Source organism: Salvelinus namaycush, chromosome 1, assembly GCF_016432855.1.
Source record: "Salvelinus namaycush isolate Seneca chromosome 1, SaNama_1.0, whole genome shotgun sequence".
NCBI lineage: Eukaryota > Metazoa > Chordata > Actinopteri > Salmoniformes > Salmonidae > Salvelinus > Salvelinus namaycush.
This window is the reverse complement of record NC_052307.1, coordinates 38,161,148-38,180,263: the sequence shown is the minus strand read 5'-3', so window position 1 is coordinate 38,180,263 and position 19,116 is coordinate 38,161,148. Positions and strand designations below refer to the sequence as shown.

At 46.6% G+C, this 19,116-nt stretch overlaps 1 protein-coding gene across 1 annotated transcript in view; it reads left to right on the top strand.

Annotated features, from left to right (window-relative positions):
- abca2 (ATP-binding cassette, sub-family A (ABC1), member 2) overlaps nucleotides 1-19,116 on the top strand; it is a 91,864-nt gene that overhangs the window by 31,595 nt on the left and 41,153 nt on the right. Inside the window, exon 2 of the mRNA XM_038998467.1 lies at nucleotides 13,514-13,607. Within this exon, the coding sequence (XP_038854395.1) occupies nucleotides 13,514-13,607 (94 nt within the window). The remainder of the gene's footprint in view (nucleotides 1-13,513; nucleotides 13,608-19,116) is intronic.

Below are 19,116 nucleotides of genomic sequence, written 5' to 3'. Positions count from 1 at the left end.
CCTCCCACTACGACCTGGGAAAGCATGCAGTTTATTAGGCTACATCATCAGTCATCATGTCACAAGAATAAGACCCTCTATATTTATTGGGAAGGAGCATCAATCACCATGCACTTTCACCACGCTGTGAAGTCAAATAAAAAATTGTCCCGCTCTTTTGTCCATAATAATCTCATTGTGTAGGCAAGTTTACCCACACTGTATCTTCGAGCTCTTAGCTGGAGCGCACTGAGCCTGCCAAGACCAGAGTGGGCACGTTTGCTATATAATGCAACATTGTTTTTTTACAAAGCCATCAGTAGAGTTGAATATGCGATGGAACCCCATTTAACTACGTCATCACACACAGCCTTTTATCCACAACAAGTACATTTGATCGGGTGGAAAAATACACACATAGTTGTTAAAAATATAAATAATTATGTGATGTCCAATTGGTAGTTACGATCTTGTCCCATCGCTGCAACTCCCCTACGGAATCGGGAGAGGCAAAGGTCGAGAGCCATGCGTCCTGCCGGCCCCCCAAAAAATATTCCGCCAATTCGATGGAAACCTAGCTACTGTAACTTTGTATACTTCTTACGTGCTGACCACACCGCTCGAGCGTTGCAAAATAAATGTACACATACAGGTTATTCAATCATTGCACATCATTGCATGGCCAGGCGCTAAAATAGAAATTGGTTCTATTTGTGATTCTCAACGAGCTGCAAGTCCGGCCTCTCCCGTCTCCTCAGTGGTTTTTAGGAGCATATACCCACGTGGGTGATTGAAAGATTAACTGAGGTCCACACTCCAGTCAGTTGTAGTAATGCACCATAAAATTGGTTGCCAACTGTCATATAAAGTCCAAAGAAGAAAAAGAAGCCTGAAGGAAGAAACTAATTTGGTTTTCGGATAGGTGTCGTGAATTGTGTTGTCAGCCATAGTAGTATGGCGCACGTGGAGCAAATTAGGGTTAAATGCCTTGCTCAAGGGCACATAAACACCTACAGTATCCAGGTGTCTACAATCTAGTTAGCCTGGAACGGGGCCATGGTGACCTGTACAAATTAATTCCAGTTCAAATGCAAACATCTCTATGTTGGATTGATTCTGCAGGTCAGAGGCAGACACTATTCATAGACTAAGGCTATTCCTCTAAGCAATCAGGTAGAGAGAGAGAGGGGAGTGGGCCCTTTCCTGGGGAAATAAGGGTCTGTCTGCGGCTCAAGCTAGCCTCTTATTATGACGTAGTATGGAGAATCAATCCAGTGCAATTGACCATGGTTCCATTCCGGCTCTATTGTGCACTCCAGTTGCCTGTTGAGTGACTGATTGAACCCTTGCGATAAGCTGCTCTGCAATATTCAGGCATTTAATTTTTCCATCTCCCCCACCCACCCACCCACACATCCTTAAACCTCAGACATTGGCTACATTGTGGGCTCGTCACAAATGGCACCCTATACCCTATATAGTGCCCAACTTTTGACCAGAGTCCTATGGGCCCTGGTCAAAAGCAGTGCACTGCATAAGGAATTGGGCACCATGCAGCCTGTATAATGAATCAGTGGGAAAAGTTTGCATGGCATGGCAGGAATGCAATTCCCTAGGACTTTAAAATCCAATTTCCCTCCCAGTTCTCTATCTCTCACCTCTCCCCTTCCAGTTCTCTCTCTCTCTGTTGGTCCCTATTTCACTCTTTCCATTTATTAGACTCTCCCTAGGTGGGAAAGAAACACACTAAAGTTTCACTGCTTTTTGTTGTTATTATCAAAATAATCCCATTTAAAGTGAGAATTCTCACTTTATTTGAGGAAGTGATACCTTTGGGAATACTATAAATATATAGGCAAGGGGAATGCTATTTAATACTTTGTGGTATAGCTTTATAATTGTTGAGATCCTTGACACTACAATATACAGTGCCTTCGGAAAGTATTCAGACCCCTTGACTTTTTCCACATTTTGTTAGGTTACAGTGTTATTCTAAAATTGATCAAATTGTTTCCCCCCCTCATCAATCTACACACAATACCACATAATGACAAAGCAAAAACAGAAATATGACATTTACATAAGTATTCAGACCCTTTACTCAGTACTTTGTTGAAGCACCTTTAGCAGCAATTACAGCCTCGAGTCTTCTTGGGTGTGACGCTACAAGCTTGGCACACCTGTATTTGGGAAGTTTCTCCCATTCTTCTCTGCAGATCCTCTCAAGTTCTGTCAGGTTGGATGGGGAGCGTCGCTGCACAGCTATTTTCAGGTGTCTCCAGAGATGTTTGATCGGGTTCAAGTCCGGGCTCTGGTTGGGCCAATCAAGGACATTCAGAGACTTGTCCCGAAGCAACTCCTGCATTGTCTTGACTGTGTGCTTAGGGTCATTGTCCTGTTGGAAGGTGAACCTTCGCCCTAGTCTGAGGTCCTGAGTGCTCTGGAGCAGGTTTTCATCAAGGATCTCTCTGTACTTTGCTCTGTTCATCTTTGCCTCAATCCTGACTAGTCTCACAGTACCTGCTGCTGAAAAACACCCCCACAGCATGATGCTGCCACCACCATGCTTCACCGTAGGGATGGTGCCAGGTTTCCTCCAGACGTGACACTTGGCATTCAGGCCAAAGAGTTGAATCTTGGTTTCATCAGACCAGATAATCTTGTTTCTCACGTTCTGATAGTCTTTAGGTGCCTTTTGTCAAACTCCAAGCAGGCTATCATGTGCTTTTTACTGAGGAGTGGCTTCCGTCTGGCATAAAGGCCTGATTGGTGGAGTGCTGCAGAGATGGTTGTCCTTCAAGAAGGTTCTCCCATTGCCACAGAGTGACCATCGGGTTCTTGGTCACCGCCCAGACAAAGGCCCTTCCTATTGCTCAGTTTGGCTGGGCAGCCAGCTCTAAGAAGAGTCTTGGGGGTTCCAAACTTCTTCCATTTAAAAATGATAGAAGCCACTGTGTTCTTGGGGACCTTCAATGCCGCAGACATTTTTTGGTACCCTTTCCCAGATCTGTGCATAATCCTGTGTAGGAGCTCTACGGACAATTCCTTTGACCTCGTGGCTTGGTTTTTGCTCTGACATGCACTGTCAATTGTTGGACCTTATATAGACAGGTGTGTACCTTTTAAAATCATGTCCAGTCAATTGAATTTACCATATGTGGACTCCAATAAATTTGTAGAAACACCTGAAGGATGATCAATAGAAACAGGATGCACCTGAGCTCGATTTCGAGTCTCATAGCAAAGGGTCTGAATACTTATGTAAATAAAACCTATTTTCACTTTGTCATTATGGGGGAATGTGTGTAGATTGCTGAGGATTTTTATTTATTTATTTAATCAATTTTAGAATAAGGCTGTAACGTAAGAAAATGTGGAAAAAGTCAAGGGGTCTGAATACTTTCCAAAGGCACTGTACTTAACACTGGCCATTTTTATGCTGCATGATTTGTCAGTGGAATAAGTAGGGTTTTGTTTTTTTATCTTGTGTGGAACTGCAGCACAGGAGGTTGTTGGCACCTTAATTGGGTAGGACAGGCTCGTGGTAATGGCTGGAGAGGAATCAGTGGAATGGCCATTCCATTCGCTCCGTTCCGGCCATTGTTATGAGCCGTCCTCCCCTCAGCAGCCTCCTGTGGACTGCAGACCATGTCAGGGCCATATCTGAGTGGTGTTCGGGTGCCTAGATGGTGGTTAGTTTGTGAGTGTTTGTTAGATATTTTTTTTGTGCTAAAGTATATCTACTACAGAGGTGAGTGATGTTGTTTGTTAAGTGACATCAGATTACCTGTGAAGCCTGTAGTCCCAGAATCTGTTTATAGTGTGTGTGTGTGTGTGTGTGTGTGTGTGTGTGCGTGCGTGCGTGCGTGCGTGCGTGCGTGCGTGCGTGCGTGCGTGCGTGCGTGCGTGCGTGCGTGCGGGTGGGTGGGTGGGTGGGTGTCTGTGTTACAGTAAACCTGTACCTCTCTAAACTATCTTTGCACTCAGTATTGAGGACAGCAGAGGCAGATAGACGCATTGGCACACCTATAAATAATGGAAGATATACCTTCGACATGCAAATTTGGGGGAGGAAAAGACTCAAACGGGCACTTTGAAACGCACTGATTCGGAAGGGAAGCTATTTAATATTCGAATTAAAGGTTTGTTTTTGTCCTTTCAGGGCTCGGAAATCAATAAGCTTGAGGAATTCTATCAAGAAACAAGCGCTCCCTCTGGACAGTGATTTCCTGCAGTGTGTTTGTGTGTGTGTGTGTCTGTGCGCTTGCCTGTGTGTGTTTGTGCATGCGTGCGTGCGTGTGTTTGAGTGTGTGTGTGTGTGCTTGTGCCTGTGTGTGTGCATACTGAATGTGTTTGTTCATGCATGTGTGTATACACAGAGAGAGAGGAGTTGTGTTTACTACTCAGGATCTTACAATGGAAGCTTTGTTAAGTGTGTCAGGGCATTGTGAGAGAAGCATGTCAAAGAGCTGTTTGTCCGTCATGACCTTCACAGACAGACACAGAGACAGAATGTCTGACCCCCCTGTCTCTCATGTGAACAAGAGACGATTGGGACAGAGCAGGGTGAAGAGAGTACATCACTCACACACGCACAGGCACACACAAACACCTTCATTGTCACTCAATCACCTATCCATCCTCCATCTTTCCGGTGACTCAGCACTCAGCATCCAGCCTGTGATTGGACAGGTGGCCTGCATGTATGCATGTGTGGGTGTTGGAGAGAGCGAGAGAGAGAGAGAGAGAGAGAGAGAGAGAGAGAGAGAGAGAGAGAGAGAGAGAGAGAGAGAGAGAGAGAGAGAGCGAGCGAGAGATGACTGTTTCTCTAGGTGCTGGGTACCATGACACCATGCCGTAGAATGAGGTAGTCTGTGTACTCTGACTGGGTCTCTGACACTCCCATTGTGTCAATAACGTCATCTGTCTCCCACACACCATCTCTGACCCTTAAACCCACATCACTACAATCCCACCCTCAGTCTGTCTGTACAGTGAGGGAAAAAAGTATTTGATCCCCTGCTGATTTTGTACGTTTGCCCACTGACAAAGAAATGATCAGTCTATAATTTTAATGGTAGGTTTATTTGAACAGTGAGAGACAGAATAACAAAAAAAATATCCAGAAAAACACATGTCAAAAATTTTATGAATTGATTTGCATTTTAATGAGGGAAATAAGTATTTGACCCCTCTGCAAAACATGACTTAGTACTTGGTGGCAAAACCCTTGTTGGCAATCACAGAGGTCAGACGTTTCTTGTAGTTGGCCACAAGGTTTGCACACATCTCAGGAGGGATTTTGTCCCACTCCTCTTTGCAGATCTTCTTCAAGTCATTAAGGTTTCGAGGCTGACGTTTGGCAACTCGAACCTTCAGCTCCCTCCACAGATTTTCTATGGGATTAAGGTCTGGAGACTGGCTAGGCCACTCCTGGACCTTAATGTGCTTCTTCTTGAGCCACTCCTTTGTTGCCTTGGCCGTGTGTTTTGGGTCATTGTCATGCTGGAATACCCATCCACGACCCATTTTCAATACCCTGGCTGAGGGAAGGAGGTTTTCACCCAAGATTTGACGGTACATGGCCCCGTCCATCGTCCCTTTGATGCGGTGAAGTTGTCCTGTCCCCTTAGCAGAAAAACACCCCCAAAGCATAATGTTTCCACCTCCATGTTTGACGGTGGGGATGGTTTCTTGGGGTCATAGGCAGCATTCCTCCTCCTCCAAACACGGCAAGTTGAGTTGATGCCAAAGAACTCCATTTTGGTCTCATCTGACCACAACACGGTGACCCAGTTGTCCTCTGAATCATTCAGATGTTCATTGGCAAACTTCAGACGGGCATGTATATGTGCTTTCTTGAGCAGGGGGACCTTGCGGGCGCTGCAGGATTTCAGTCCTTCACGGCGTAGTGTGTTACCAATTGTTTTCTTGGTGACTATGGTCCCAGCTGCCTTGAGATCATTGACAAGATCCTCCTGTGTAGTTCTGGGCTGATTCCTCACCGTTCTCATGATCATTGCAACTCCACGAGGTGAGATCTTGCATGGAGCCCCAGGCTGAGGGAGATTGACAGTTCTTTTGTGTTTCTTCCATTTGCGAATAATCGCAGAAACTGTTGTCACCTTCTCACCAAGCTGCTTGGCGATGGTCTTGTAGCCCATTCCAGCCTTGTGTAGGTCTACAATCTTGTCCCTGACATCCTTGGAGAGCTCTTTGGTCTTGGCCATGGTGGAGAGTTTGGAATCTGATTGATTGATTGCTTCTGTGGACAGGTGTCTTTTATACAGGTAAGAAACTGAGATTAGGAGCACTCCCTTTAAGAGTGTGCTCCTAATCTCAGCTCGTTACCTGTATGAAAGACACCTGGGAGCCAGAAATCTTTCTGATTGAGAGGGGCTCAAATACTTATTTCCCTCATTAAAATGCAAATCAATTTATAACATTTTTGACATGCGTTTTTCTGGATTTTTTTGTTGTTATTCTGTCTCTCACTGTTCAAATAAAGCTACCATTAAAATTATAGACTGATCATTTCTTTGTCAGTGGGCAAACGTACAAAATCAGCAGGGGATCAAATACTTTTTTCCTTCACTGTAGGTACACTCTCATCTCCATACTACCCATTAAGTGACATGTTTTGCATGATAATATAAACATTATTTTGTCCAACAAAGCCCTACTTCATGTCCATACAACATTTTTATGTTAATGTTAAGCTTATTATATGCATTATCAGTCATTGTACCCAATGCAGGGAACTTCAGCTGTAGAATGGAAAATAAGGACAGGGTTAAACCAGGACAGATCTAGTTGGAAAGAGGGTTAGATCAGGTAACCAGCATAGATGAGGAGAACTGGGCTGTGTTCCAAATGGCACTCTATTCCCTATGTACTGCACTACTTTTGACCAGGGCTTATAGAGACACATTTGGAACGCACACCATGTCCCCTCAGGTGACCAATGTTTGCCACTCCCATAAAGTGAGGCTTGCTTGGCCTATATGGGCCATGGGAGTCCCAGCAGAGAAGACTGTAGCAGAGGATGGAGTTAGGGTCAGAGTCTGCATCTCAAATGATTTCTCTTCTCTAGGAGAACACAGACCTCCGCAGCGCATAGAGACCAGCAGCTATTTGAACACTCGGGAGAGAAGAGAAAATCAGCACACTGCTCTTTTTGTCACACACATTATTCCTCTTCTCTCTCTCTCTATCTCTCTCTATCTCTCTATCTCTCTCTCTCTCTCTCTCTCTCTCTCTCTCTCTCTCTCTTTCTCTCTCTCTCTCTCCTTTACTCTCTCCTTTCCTCTTTCCTCTACACTCTCTCCATCTCTTTCTCTCTCTTCTCTCTCTCTCCCCTCTCTCCTTTACTCTCTGTCATGACTTGGCTATCATTAATGTGATGACGATTGTTTTATCAAATCGATTAACTATGTTTAATTATTGCGATGATTCAATTACTCATGTAACAATTCATCATCAGCAATTTTGGGGCACTACGGAAAAGGTTTATTTAACGAGTTACCGTTTGCCGAAATAACTCTTAAAGATATAAATATCTCTTACATTTCAGTCATTAATCAGTCATTAATTAATTGTTATTTACCTTCTATCAATCTCATTCTGAATGTCGCTGTCACGTTCCTGACCTGTTTTCTGTTGTTTTGTATGTGTTTAGTTGGTCAGGGCGTGAGTTGGGGTGGGTAGTCTATGTTATGTGTTTTCTATGTTGGGTTAATGTGTGGCCTGGTATGGTTCTCAATTAGAGGCAGGTGTGTGTCGTTTCCTCTGATTGAGAGCCATATTAAGGTAGGTTGTTCTCACTGTTTGTTTGTGGGTGATTGTTCCTGTGTCAGTGTATACCACATGGGACTGTTTCGTTTGTTCGTTCGTTTTAGGTAGTCTGTTCCTGTTCGTGCGTTCTTCGTCTATATGTAAGTTTGTTGGTTTCAGGTCTGTTGCCTTCGTTTATTGTTTTGTAGTTTGTTCTAGTGTTTTGTCAGTGTTTTCGTCTTTCATTCAATAAATTAGTATGTATTCCTCACCTGCTGCGCCTTGGTCCGTTCATGCACCACAAGACGAACGTGACAGAATCACCCACCAACAAAGGATCAAGCAGCGGTGTAACGGGAGAGAGAGACAGCGCACGAAAGAGGAATGGACATGGGAGGATGTTTTGGACGGCAAGGGTTGCTACACATGGGAGGAGATCCTGGCTGGAAAGGATCGCCTCCCATGGGAACAGCTGGCGGCAGCTCGGAGAGCGGAGGCAACCGGAGAGAGGAACCGGCGTTATGAGGGGACGCGTCTAGCACGGAAGCCCGAGAGGCTCACCCAAAAATGTATTGGGGGGGGGGCTAAAGGGTAGTGTGGCGAGGGCAGGTAGGAAACCTGCGCCCACTTCCCATGCTTACCGTGGAGAGCGGGAGTACGGGCAGACACCGTGTTATGCGGAAGAGCGCACGGTGTCTCCTGTACGGGTGCATAGCCCGGTGCGGGTTATTCCACCTCCCCGCACTGGGCGGGCTAGAGTGAGCATTGAGCCAAGTGCCATGAAGCCGGCTCTACATATCTGGCCTCCAGTACGTCTCCTCGGGCCGGTGTACATGGCACCAGCCTTACGCATGGTGTCCCCGGTTCGCCAACACAGCCCAGTGCGGGTTATTCCACCTCCCCGCACTGGACGGGCTACGGGGAGCATGCAACCAGGTAAGGTTGGGCAGGCTCAGTGCTCAAGGGAGCCAGTACGCCTGCACGGTCCGGTATATCCGGCGCCACCTTCCCGCCCCAGCCCAGTACCTCCAGTTCCAGCACCCCGCACTCGCCTTATGGTGCGTGGCCCCAGCCCAGTACCACCAGTGCCTACACCACGCACCAGGCTTCCAGTGCGTCTCCAGAGCCCTGTTCCTCCTCCACGCACTCTCCCTGTGGTGCGTGTCTCCAGCCCAGTGCCTCCAGTTCCGGCACCACGCACCAAGCCTCCTGTGCTTCTCCAGAGCCCTGTACGCACTGTTCCTTCTCCCCGCACTCGCCCTGAGGTGCGTGCCCTCAGCCCGGTACCACCAGTTCCGGCACCACGCACCAGGCCTATAGTGCGCATCGAGAGTCCAGTGTGCCCTGTTCCTGCTCCCCGCACTAGCCTTGAGGTGCGTGTCTCCAGTCCGGTACCACCAGTTCCGGCACCACGCACCAGGCCTACTGTGCACCTCAGCAGGTCAGAGTTGGCCGTCTGCCCAACGCCGCCTGCACTGCTCGTCTGTCCAGCGCCGTCTGAGCTGCCTGCCTGCCCAGCGCCGTCTGAACTGCCTGCACTGCTCGTCTGCTCAACGCCGCCTGCACTGCTCGTCTGTCCAGCGCCGTCTGAGCTGCCTGCCTGCCCAGCGCCGTCTGAACTGCCTGCACTGCTCGTCTGCTCAACGCCGCCTGCACTGCTCGTCTGCCCAGCGCCGTCTGAGCCATCCGTCTGCCCAGCGCCGTCTGAGCCATCCGTCTGCCCAGCGCCGTCTGAGCCATCCGTCTGCCCAGCGCCGTCTGAGCCATCCGTCTGCCCAGCGCCGTCTGAGCCATCCGTCTGCCCAGCGCCGTCTGAGCCATCCGTCTGCCCAGCGCTGTCTGAGCCATCCGTCTGCCCAGCGCTGTCTGAGCCATCCGTCTGCCCAGCGCCGTCTGAGCCATCCGTCTGCCCAGCGCCATCTGAGCCATCCGTCTGCCCAGCGCCGTCTGAGCCATCTGTCTGCCTAGCGCCATCTGAGCCATCTGTCTGCCCAGCGCCATCTGAGCCATCTGTCTGCCACGAGCAATTAGAGCCGCCCGTCTGTCCCGAGCCATTAGAGCCGTCCGTCAGTCAGGAGCCGCTAGAGCCGTCCGTCAGTCAGGAGCTGCCAGAGCCTCCAGCCAGTCAGGAGCTGCCAGAGCCGCCAGCCAGTCAGGAGCTGCCAGAGCCGCCAGCCAGTCAGGAGCTGCCAGAGCCGCCAGCCAGTCAGGAGCTGCCAGAGCCGCCAGCCAGTCAGGAGCTGCCAGAGACGTCAGCCAGTCAGGAGCTGCCAGAGACGTCAGCCAGTCAGGAGCTGCCAGAGCCGCCAGACAGTCATGAGCTGCCCTACAGTCATGAGCTGCCCTACAGTCATGAGCTGCCCTCTAGTCATGAGCTGCCCTCCAGTCATGAGCTGCCCTCCAGTCCGGAGCTGCCCTACAGTCCGGAGCTGCCCTACAGTCCGGAGCTGCCACTCAGTCCGGAGCTGCCACTCAGTCCGGAGCTGCCACTCAGTCCGGAGCTGCCAGTAGTCCAGAGTTGTCCCTCTGTTCTAAGCTACCTCTCTGTCCTGAGCTACCTCTTTGTCCTGAGCTACCTCTTTGTCCTGAGCTACCTCTTTGTCCTCAGCTACCTCTTTGTCCTGAGCTATCTCTCTGTCCTGAGTTGTCTCCTCTATCTAGGAGGGGCTTTGGTGAAGGTTCCTGGACCATGGTCGGGGGCGAGGGTCGCCACTCAAGGGACGCTAAGGAGGGGGACAAAGACAGTGGTGGAGTGGTGTCCTCGTCCACCGCCGGAGCCGCCACCGCGGACAGATGCCCACCCAGACCCTCCCCTTGAGTTTTAGGGGTGCGCCCGGAGTTCGCACCTTGAGGGGGGGGTTCTGTCACGTTCCTGACCTGTTTTCTGTTGTTTTGTATGTGTTTAGTTGGTCAGGGCGTGAGTTGGGGTGGGTAGTCTATGTTATGTGTTTTCTATGTTGGGTTAATGTGTGGCCTGGTATGGTTCTCAATTAGAGGCAGGTGTGTGTCGTTTCCTCTGATTGAGAGCCATATTAAGGTAGGTTGTTCTCACTGTTTGTTTGTGGGTGATTGTTCCTGTGTCAGTGTATACCACATGGGACTGTTTCGTTTGTTCGTTCGTTTTAGGTAGTCTGTTCCTGTTCGTGCGTTCTTCGTCTATATGTAAGTTCGTTGGTTTCAGGTCTGTTGCCTTCGTTTATTGTTTTGTAGTTTGTTCTAGTGTTTTGTCAGTGTTTTCGTCTTTCATTCAATAAATTAGTATGTATTCCTCACCTGCTGCGCCTTGGTCCGTTCATGCACCACAAGACGAACGTGACAGTCGCAAAATCCTTCTGCACAAACCCTAGCATAAATGATGAATCAGCGATATACAAATTGGCTTAATTATTTATTTACTATCTAACTAAATAATCACACAGAATTACATGAACACACAAACAGTATAGTTATTGGTTACTAACACAATGCAATGAAAAGTCTAATAACCAGGACAGATCAGAATATCGGAATAAACCGATATGACGGCTTGTTAGACCAAATGAAAAGGGAGTGGCATGTAAGAAAGAGTGGGAGAAAAGACAAAGGACTTCATCTACCCACAGCTCAAAATTATGCTCATGGAAATGCTATACTTTGCACATGATCGGCCGCTCATTCGAAAAGATTTGCAATGTATATATTTCCGATTGTATGTCTTTGTTGTCTCTGTTGAAATCGCCGGTCCGTCTGAGGAGTAATTCGACAGAAAGTCTCTGGTTGTGTCTGTTAGAACTGATTTTCCAGATGTACCAATGGTTATTGGATAGGGAAATGTTCTTTAGAGGTACCACCCCATGGTTCTCGGGCTTGGTTCGTTAGAATATATACTTCAGAGGTATCTATAGTGGTGGGAGGAAATTGTTCTTCTCTCTCTTCTTCGGTCGAGTTTCCTAGACTATTTTACATATACAGCTGCATACTGTGAATTTGTAGTCTTGTAGAGATGTTCTTCTTCTCTGTTGAAAGTTTCAGAGTTTCTAGCCATTCAGTACCTTTCAGCTAACGCTCTCGGTCTCGTTGGTCTATAGAGTGGTAACCATTTCAGCGTGGGGACGCATGTCCTCACGTTCTCTGGTCTTTAGTTTTGTAGATTTCTTAACCATTCGTGACTTCCGGTTCACACCATCCAAATCTAATGTTCATTTTGTCAGAAGTGGGTTTTATGCACTCTGGGAAAAGGGGCGTTCCATGATGCCGACGTAATGTGTGTGCTCACGTGGGTGTGGCCACTGACTTGGTTAAGACTTCATATGAAAAGCACTTCTCTCATTTAGAAGGCTCACATCACATTACATCTTCTCACAAATAGTTTCATATTTAATCATATCAGTTCCCCAACATTTGGATGTGAATCTGGGAAATATACACATTCACTGGGAAATATACACATTCAGAGATACAGTTATGTTGTTATACTGCCCTTCGTGGGATCCCAAAACACAACTGATCTGACTTAATTGTTCTTTAAGTGCCCACGGACCACTCCAACCGCTTGAACTACAGAACTGTTGTTTCATTATTCAATTTTTTGATGTTACCGTTTTGGCGCGAGGAATCTCCTTGTAACAAAGAGGTTTCTTTCCCCTCAATCCTGCCAAAGCTAAAGTTTCTACACAATATTTACGACCGGTCATGAAACTGGTGGGGGGGGGGGTGGGGGGGCGCCTCTAATCCTCACCCAACAGGGCAAGTCATGACATCTCTTTCCTCTACACTCCCTCCTCTCTCCGTCTCTTTCTCTCGCTTCTCTCTCTCTCTCTCCCCTCTCTCCTTTCCTCTTTCCACTATACTTCCTCCTCTCTGCATCTCTCTCTCTTTCTCTTTGTCTCTCTTTCTTTCGCTCATGAATACTGATCAGGATGCATAAACCCTACCTACCGTTCCTCAACATTCTTGATGTGATTTATGAATCATCACTTTGTTGCGTTCAAGGCAAGTATAATTGAATGTTTAGAGAGTGGTACCGTCTCTCATAGAGAGACGTAAGGAGGAACAATTGGACCCCCGTTTTTTTATTTAACCTTTTATCTAACGAGGCAACTGGCAAGTCAATCAAATTCTTATTTGCAATGATAGCCTGGCAAGGGGCTGGTTTTATGTGTTTTTTTAAAATTTATTTTGTAACTGTTTTGCTCTTCTGCTATGGCTCCACTACTAGATGACTCGTGTCAGTTGACACATGTGAAATTGTCAGTGCTAGTTCCTTTTCCTGCCAATATACACCAGGCAGTTCACACAGATTACCTGCTTTGTGTGTATGTGTGTGTGATTTGTGTCAGTGATTTGTGTCAGTGTGTGTGGTGTTTCTTATAGTGCTGCATCTTCCATCTTCTATACCCCCCTTTCTTCATAAGTAATATCTGTAGCAGACCACTTTGGAAGCACTGGCCGTTTTGGCACCCAGTCCATGAGCCAATAGTGCTTGTTTAGCAAACTGAACAACCTTCACTCCAGCTCCCTGATTTAATGGATCAATAACTGACACTGGGTTAAGTCAACTCAATCCATTCACTACGCTGATATATCACCAAGTAAATGAGACTCGACAAGGAGTGGTTCATTGTGGAAAGAAAGTAGTAGCTAACTAAATTCAACCTTGTAGCCACACCTGTGTGCTGTTTACAACTACTGTACCTAGACTGGTCGAGCTGTTCAGCGGTTTAACGCTCTCTCTCCCTCCCTGCCCCTCTCTCTCTCTCCCTCCCTCCCTCCCTCTCTACAGTGGGTGTTGGCCTTTGAGATCTTCATCCCTCTGGTCCTCTTCTTCATTCTGCTGGGCCTGCGCCAGAAGAAACCTGCCATCCCCGTCAAGGAAGGTAGGAAAGAAAGAAGGGGAGCTACACAAAAGAGTGTCGAAATTGAAGAGCAATAGAAGTGATGTAAAAGTAGCCGAAGTGCCAGTCTGTTTGTTACCATGCAAACTCCTTGTAACTCATTGTCCTGCCAACATAGTTTGGTATTATTGTTACGTTTATTTGAACAGGGACAATGTACAACAAAACATAAGTCTCAGTACACTTGAGAAAAGTTGCATTGTACCAGACTTAACCAACAGCTAATTTCAGTCTGCAGTCCCCGGGCAGGTGAACATACAGTATAAACAAGGAAAAATATGATTTATACGAACAGACAACATACAAACATCAGACATTGTTGTTGAGATACAGTAACAGTCAAAGTATAGACACACCTACTCATTCAAGGGTTTTTCTTTATTTGTATTATTTTCTACATTGTATAATAGTAGTGAAGACATCAACACTATGAAATAACACATATGGAATCATGTAGTAACCAAGAAAGTGTTAAACAAATCAAAATATATGTTTTATTTGAGATTCTTCAAAGTATCCATCCTTTGCCTTGATGACAGCTTTGCACACTCTTGGCATTCTCATTCAGGTTCACCTGGAATGCTTTTCCAACAGTCTTGAAGGAGTTCCCACATATGCTTAGCACTTGTTGGCTGCTTTTCCTTTACTCCGCGGTCCAACTCATCCCAAACCATCTCAATTGGGTTGAGGTCGAGTGATTGTGGAGGCCAGGTCATCTGATGCAGCACTCCATCACTCTCTTTCTTGGTCAAATAGCCCCTACATAGACTGGAGGTGTGTTTTGGGTCATTGTCCTGTTGAAAAACAAATTATAGTACCACTAAGCGCATACCAGATGGGATAGCGTATCGCTGCAGAATACTGTAGCCATGCTGGTTAAGTGTGCCTTGAATTCTAAATAAATCACAGACAGTGTCATTAGCAAAGCACTCCCACACTATCACACCTCCTCCTCCATGCTTCACGGTGGGAACCACACAGGCAGAGATCATCCATTCACCTACTCTGCGTCTCACAAAGAGATGGTGGTTGGAACCAAAAATCTCAATTTGGACTCATCAAACCAAAGGACACATTTCCACCGGTCTAATGTCCATTGCTCGTTTTTCTTGACCGAAGCAAGTCTTTTTCTTATTGGTGTCCTTTAGTAGTGGTTTCTTTGCAGCAATTCTACCATGAAGGCCTGATTCACACAGTTTCCACTGAACAGTTGATATTAAGATGTGTCTGTTACTTGAACTCTGTAAAGCATTTATTTGGACTGCAATCTGAGGTGTAGTTAACTCTAATGAATTTATCCTCTGCAGCGGAAGTAACAATGGGTCTTCCTTTCCTGTGGCGGTCTTCATGACAGCCAGTTTCATCATAGCGGTTGATGGTTTTTGCGACTGCACTTGAAGAAACTTTCAACGTTTTGGATATTTTCTCCGGATTGACTGACCTTCATGTCTTAAAGTAATGATGGACTGTCATTTCTCTTTGCTTATTTGAGCTGATCTCGCCATAATATGGACTTGGTCTTTTACCAAATAAGAAGGAAAGACATTCCACAAATTAACTTTTTACAGGGCACACATGTTAATTGAAATGTATTCCAGGTGACTACCTCATGAAGCTGGTTGAGAGAATACCAAAAGTGTGCAAAGCTGTCATCAAGGCAAAGGGTGGCTATTTGAAAAATCTCAAATCTCAAATATATTTTGATTTGTTTAACATTTTTTGGTTACTACGTGATTCCATATGTGTTATTTCATAGTTTTGATGTATTCACTATTATTCTACAATGTAGAAAATTGTTTTTTTTTAAATAAGAAAAACCCTTGAATGAGTAGGTGTGTCTACACTTTTGACTGTTACTGTATATCAAAAAAATGTGTGTCTGATGTTTGTATGTTGTCTGTTCGTATAAATAATGTTTTCCTGGTTTCCTTGTGTGTCCAAACGTTTGACTGGTAGTGTATATAATACAAAATACAAAACAAATACAGGTCAGGACAAAGAGATGCATTTCCAGACTGAAGTCAAGACATTGCACATAATAATAATCAGATACATTGCTATTGGAATTAAGAGTCGTAAAAACAGTTAAAAAAAACTGCAAGAAAAACAAACAGCAACAAAAAAGGTTCGCCACACATTTACTTTTTTCGGGAAGTTGGTTCCAGTGGTGAACAGTTTTTACAGAAAATGCAGATTGAGCAAAATCTATTCTACACACTGAAACTACCCCAAGTATTGGACCATATACAATAGATAGTAAAGTAGTCACTTGACTACTTAAGGGTTGTGGAGCAAGTCCATGTAAACATTTAAAAAGCAGCTTTACATTTTAAAATGTACAAAAACTTCGAAACTTAACAAATTGGGTTGAGAATTTAACAATGGTGATGAATATTCGGGTTTCTGATCGAAAACCTTTCAATGCACGCTTGTACTGAGATTTGCAATGGTTTGATTGGCCTTTTTTTCCTTCTTGTGACCAACTTGCAATGCAATAGAACATGTGAGAAAATATCATAGCGTGCATATAAACCTTAGCAGCATTAGTGTTAAGACAATTTATTATACAGTGCCTTCAGAAAGTATTCAGACCCCTTGACTTATTCCACATTTTGTTGTGTTACAGCCTGTATTCAAAGTGCATTAAATAGTTGTTTTTTTCTCACCCATTTTCACACAATACCCCATAATGACAAAGTGAAAACATGTTTTTAGACATTTTTGCAAATTGATTGAAAATGAAAAACATAAGTGTCTAATTTACATAAGTATTCACACCTCTGAGTCAATACCTTGTAAAACCACCTTTGGCAGCAATTACAGCAATTAGAGCTTTCCACGCCTGTTTTGTGCAACAGTTGCGCATTATTATTTTTTTAATTATCCAAGCACTGTCAAATTGGTTGTTGATCATTGTTAGACAACCACTTTCAGGTCTTGCCAAAGATTTTTAAGTAGATTTAAGTCAAAACTGTAACTCGGCCACTCAGGAACATTCAGGAAAATTCATTGTCTTCTTGGTAAGAAACTCCAGTGTAGATTTGGCCTTGTGTTTTAGGTTATTGTCCTGCTGAAAGGTGAATTAATCTCCCAGTGTCTTGTGGAAAGCAGACTGAACCGGGTTTTCCTCTAGGATTTTGCATGTGCTTAGCTCCATTCAGTCATTTTTTTATCCTGAAAAACTCCCCAGTACAAGCATACCCATGACACGATACAGCCATCACTATGTAGAGTAATGTGTTGTATTGGATTTGCCCCAAACATACAGTGTATTCGGGAAGTATTCAGACCCCTTGACTTTTTACACATTTTGTTACGTTACAGCCTTATTCTAAAATTGATTAAATAGTTAATTTATCTTCGTCAATCTACACACAAAACCCCATAATGACAAAGCAAAATCTGTTTTTTAGACATTTTAGCAAATGTATTACAAATAAAAAACTGAAATATCACATTTGCATAAGTATTCAGACCCTTTACTTTGTTTAAGCACCTTTGGCAGCGATTACAGCCTCAAGTCTTCTTGGGTATGACACTACAAGCGTGGCACACCTGTATTTGGGAAGTTTCTCCCATTCTTCTCTGCAGACCTTCTCAAGCTCTGTCAGGTTGGATGGGAAGCGTCACTGCACAGCTATTTTCAGGTGTCTCCAGAAATGGTAGAGCGGGTTCAAGCCCGAGCTCTGGTTGGGCCAATCAGAGCCTGCATTGTCTTGGCTGTGTGCTTAGAGTCGTTGTCCTGTTGGAAGGTGAACCTTCGCCCCAGTCTGAAGTCTGGAGCAGTTTTTCATCAAGGATCTCTCTGTACTTTGCTCCGTTCATCTTTCCCTCGATCCTGACTAGTCTTCCAGTCCCTGCCGCTGAAAAACATCCCCACAGCATGATGCTGCCATCACCATGCTTCACCGTAGGGATGGTGACAGGTTTCCTCCAGACTTGACGCTTGGCATTCAGGCCAAAGAGTTCAATCTTGGTTTCATCAGACCTGAGAGTCCTTTAGGTGCCTGTTGGCAAACTCCAAACGGGCTGTCATGTGCCTTTTATTGAGGAGTGGCTTCCTTCTGGCCACTCTACCATGCAGGCCTGATTGATGGAGTGCTGCAGAGATGGTTGTCCTTCTGGAAGGTTCTCCCATCTCCACAGAGAAACACTGGAGCTCTGTCAGTGTGACCATCGGGTTCTTGGTCACCTCTCTGACTAAGGTCCTTCCCACCCAATTGCTCAGTTTGGACGGGCGGCCAGTTCTAAGGAAGAGTCTTGGTGGTTCCAAACTTCTTCCATTGAAGAATGATGGAGGCCACTGTGTTCTTGGGGACCTTCAATGCTGCAGAAATGTTTTGGTACCCTTCCCCAGATCTGTGCCTCGACACAATCCTATCTCGGAGCTCTACGGACAATTCCTTTGACCTCATGGCTTGGTTTGTCGCTCTGACATGCACTGTGGGTGTAGAGCTTCTGGCGGAAGGCTCTGGCTGATCCGGTCTGGCGGAGGGCTCTGGCTGATCCGGTCTGGCGGAAGGCTCTGGCTGATCCGGTCTGGCGGAAGGCTCTGGCTGATCCTGTCTGGCGGACGGCTCTAGCGGCTCCTGTCTGGCGGACGGCTCTGTAGGCTCATGGCAGACGGGCGGCTTTGCAGGCTCATGGCAGACGGGCGGCTTTGAAGGCTCAATACAGACGGACAGTTCAGACGGCGTAGGGCAGACGGGCAGTTCAGGCGCCGTTGGGCAGACGTGCAGTTCAGGCTCCGTTGGGCAGACGGGCAGTTCAGGCGCCGTTGGGCAGACGGGCAGTTCAGGCCGGCTGAGACGCACTGTAGGCCTGGTGCGTGGTGCCGGAACTGGAGGTACCGGGCTAAGGACATGCACCTTCAGGCTAGTGCGGGGAACAACAACAGGGCACACTGGACTCTCAAGGCGTACTATAGGCCTGGTGTGTGGTACCGGCACTGGTGGTACCGGGCTGAGGGCACGCACATCAGGGCGAGTACGGGGAGAAGGAACAGTGTGTACAGGGCTCTGGAGACGCACAGGTGGCTTAGTGCGTGGTGCCGGAACTGGAAGCACTGGGCTGGAGACACGCACCATAGGGAGAGTGCGTGGAGGAGGAACAGGGCTCTGGAAACGCACTGGAAGCCTGGTGCGTGGTGTAGGCACTGGTGGTACTAGGCTGGGGCGGGGAGGTGGCGCCGGAAATACCGGACCGTGCAGGCGTACTGGCTCCCTTGAGCATTGAGCCTGCCCAACCTTACCTGGTTGAATGCTCCCCGTCGCCCGACCAGTGCGGGGAGGTGGAATAACCCGCACCGGGCTATGTAGGCGAACCGGGGACACCATGCGTAAGGCTGGTGCCATGTAAGCCGGCCTGAGGAGACGTACTGGTGGCCAGATATGTAGGGCCTGGCTTCATGACATCCGGCTCAACGCTCAATCTAGCCCTACCAGTGCGGGGAGGTGGAATAACCCGCACCGGGCTATGAACACGTACAGGA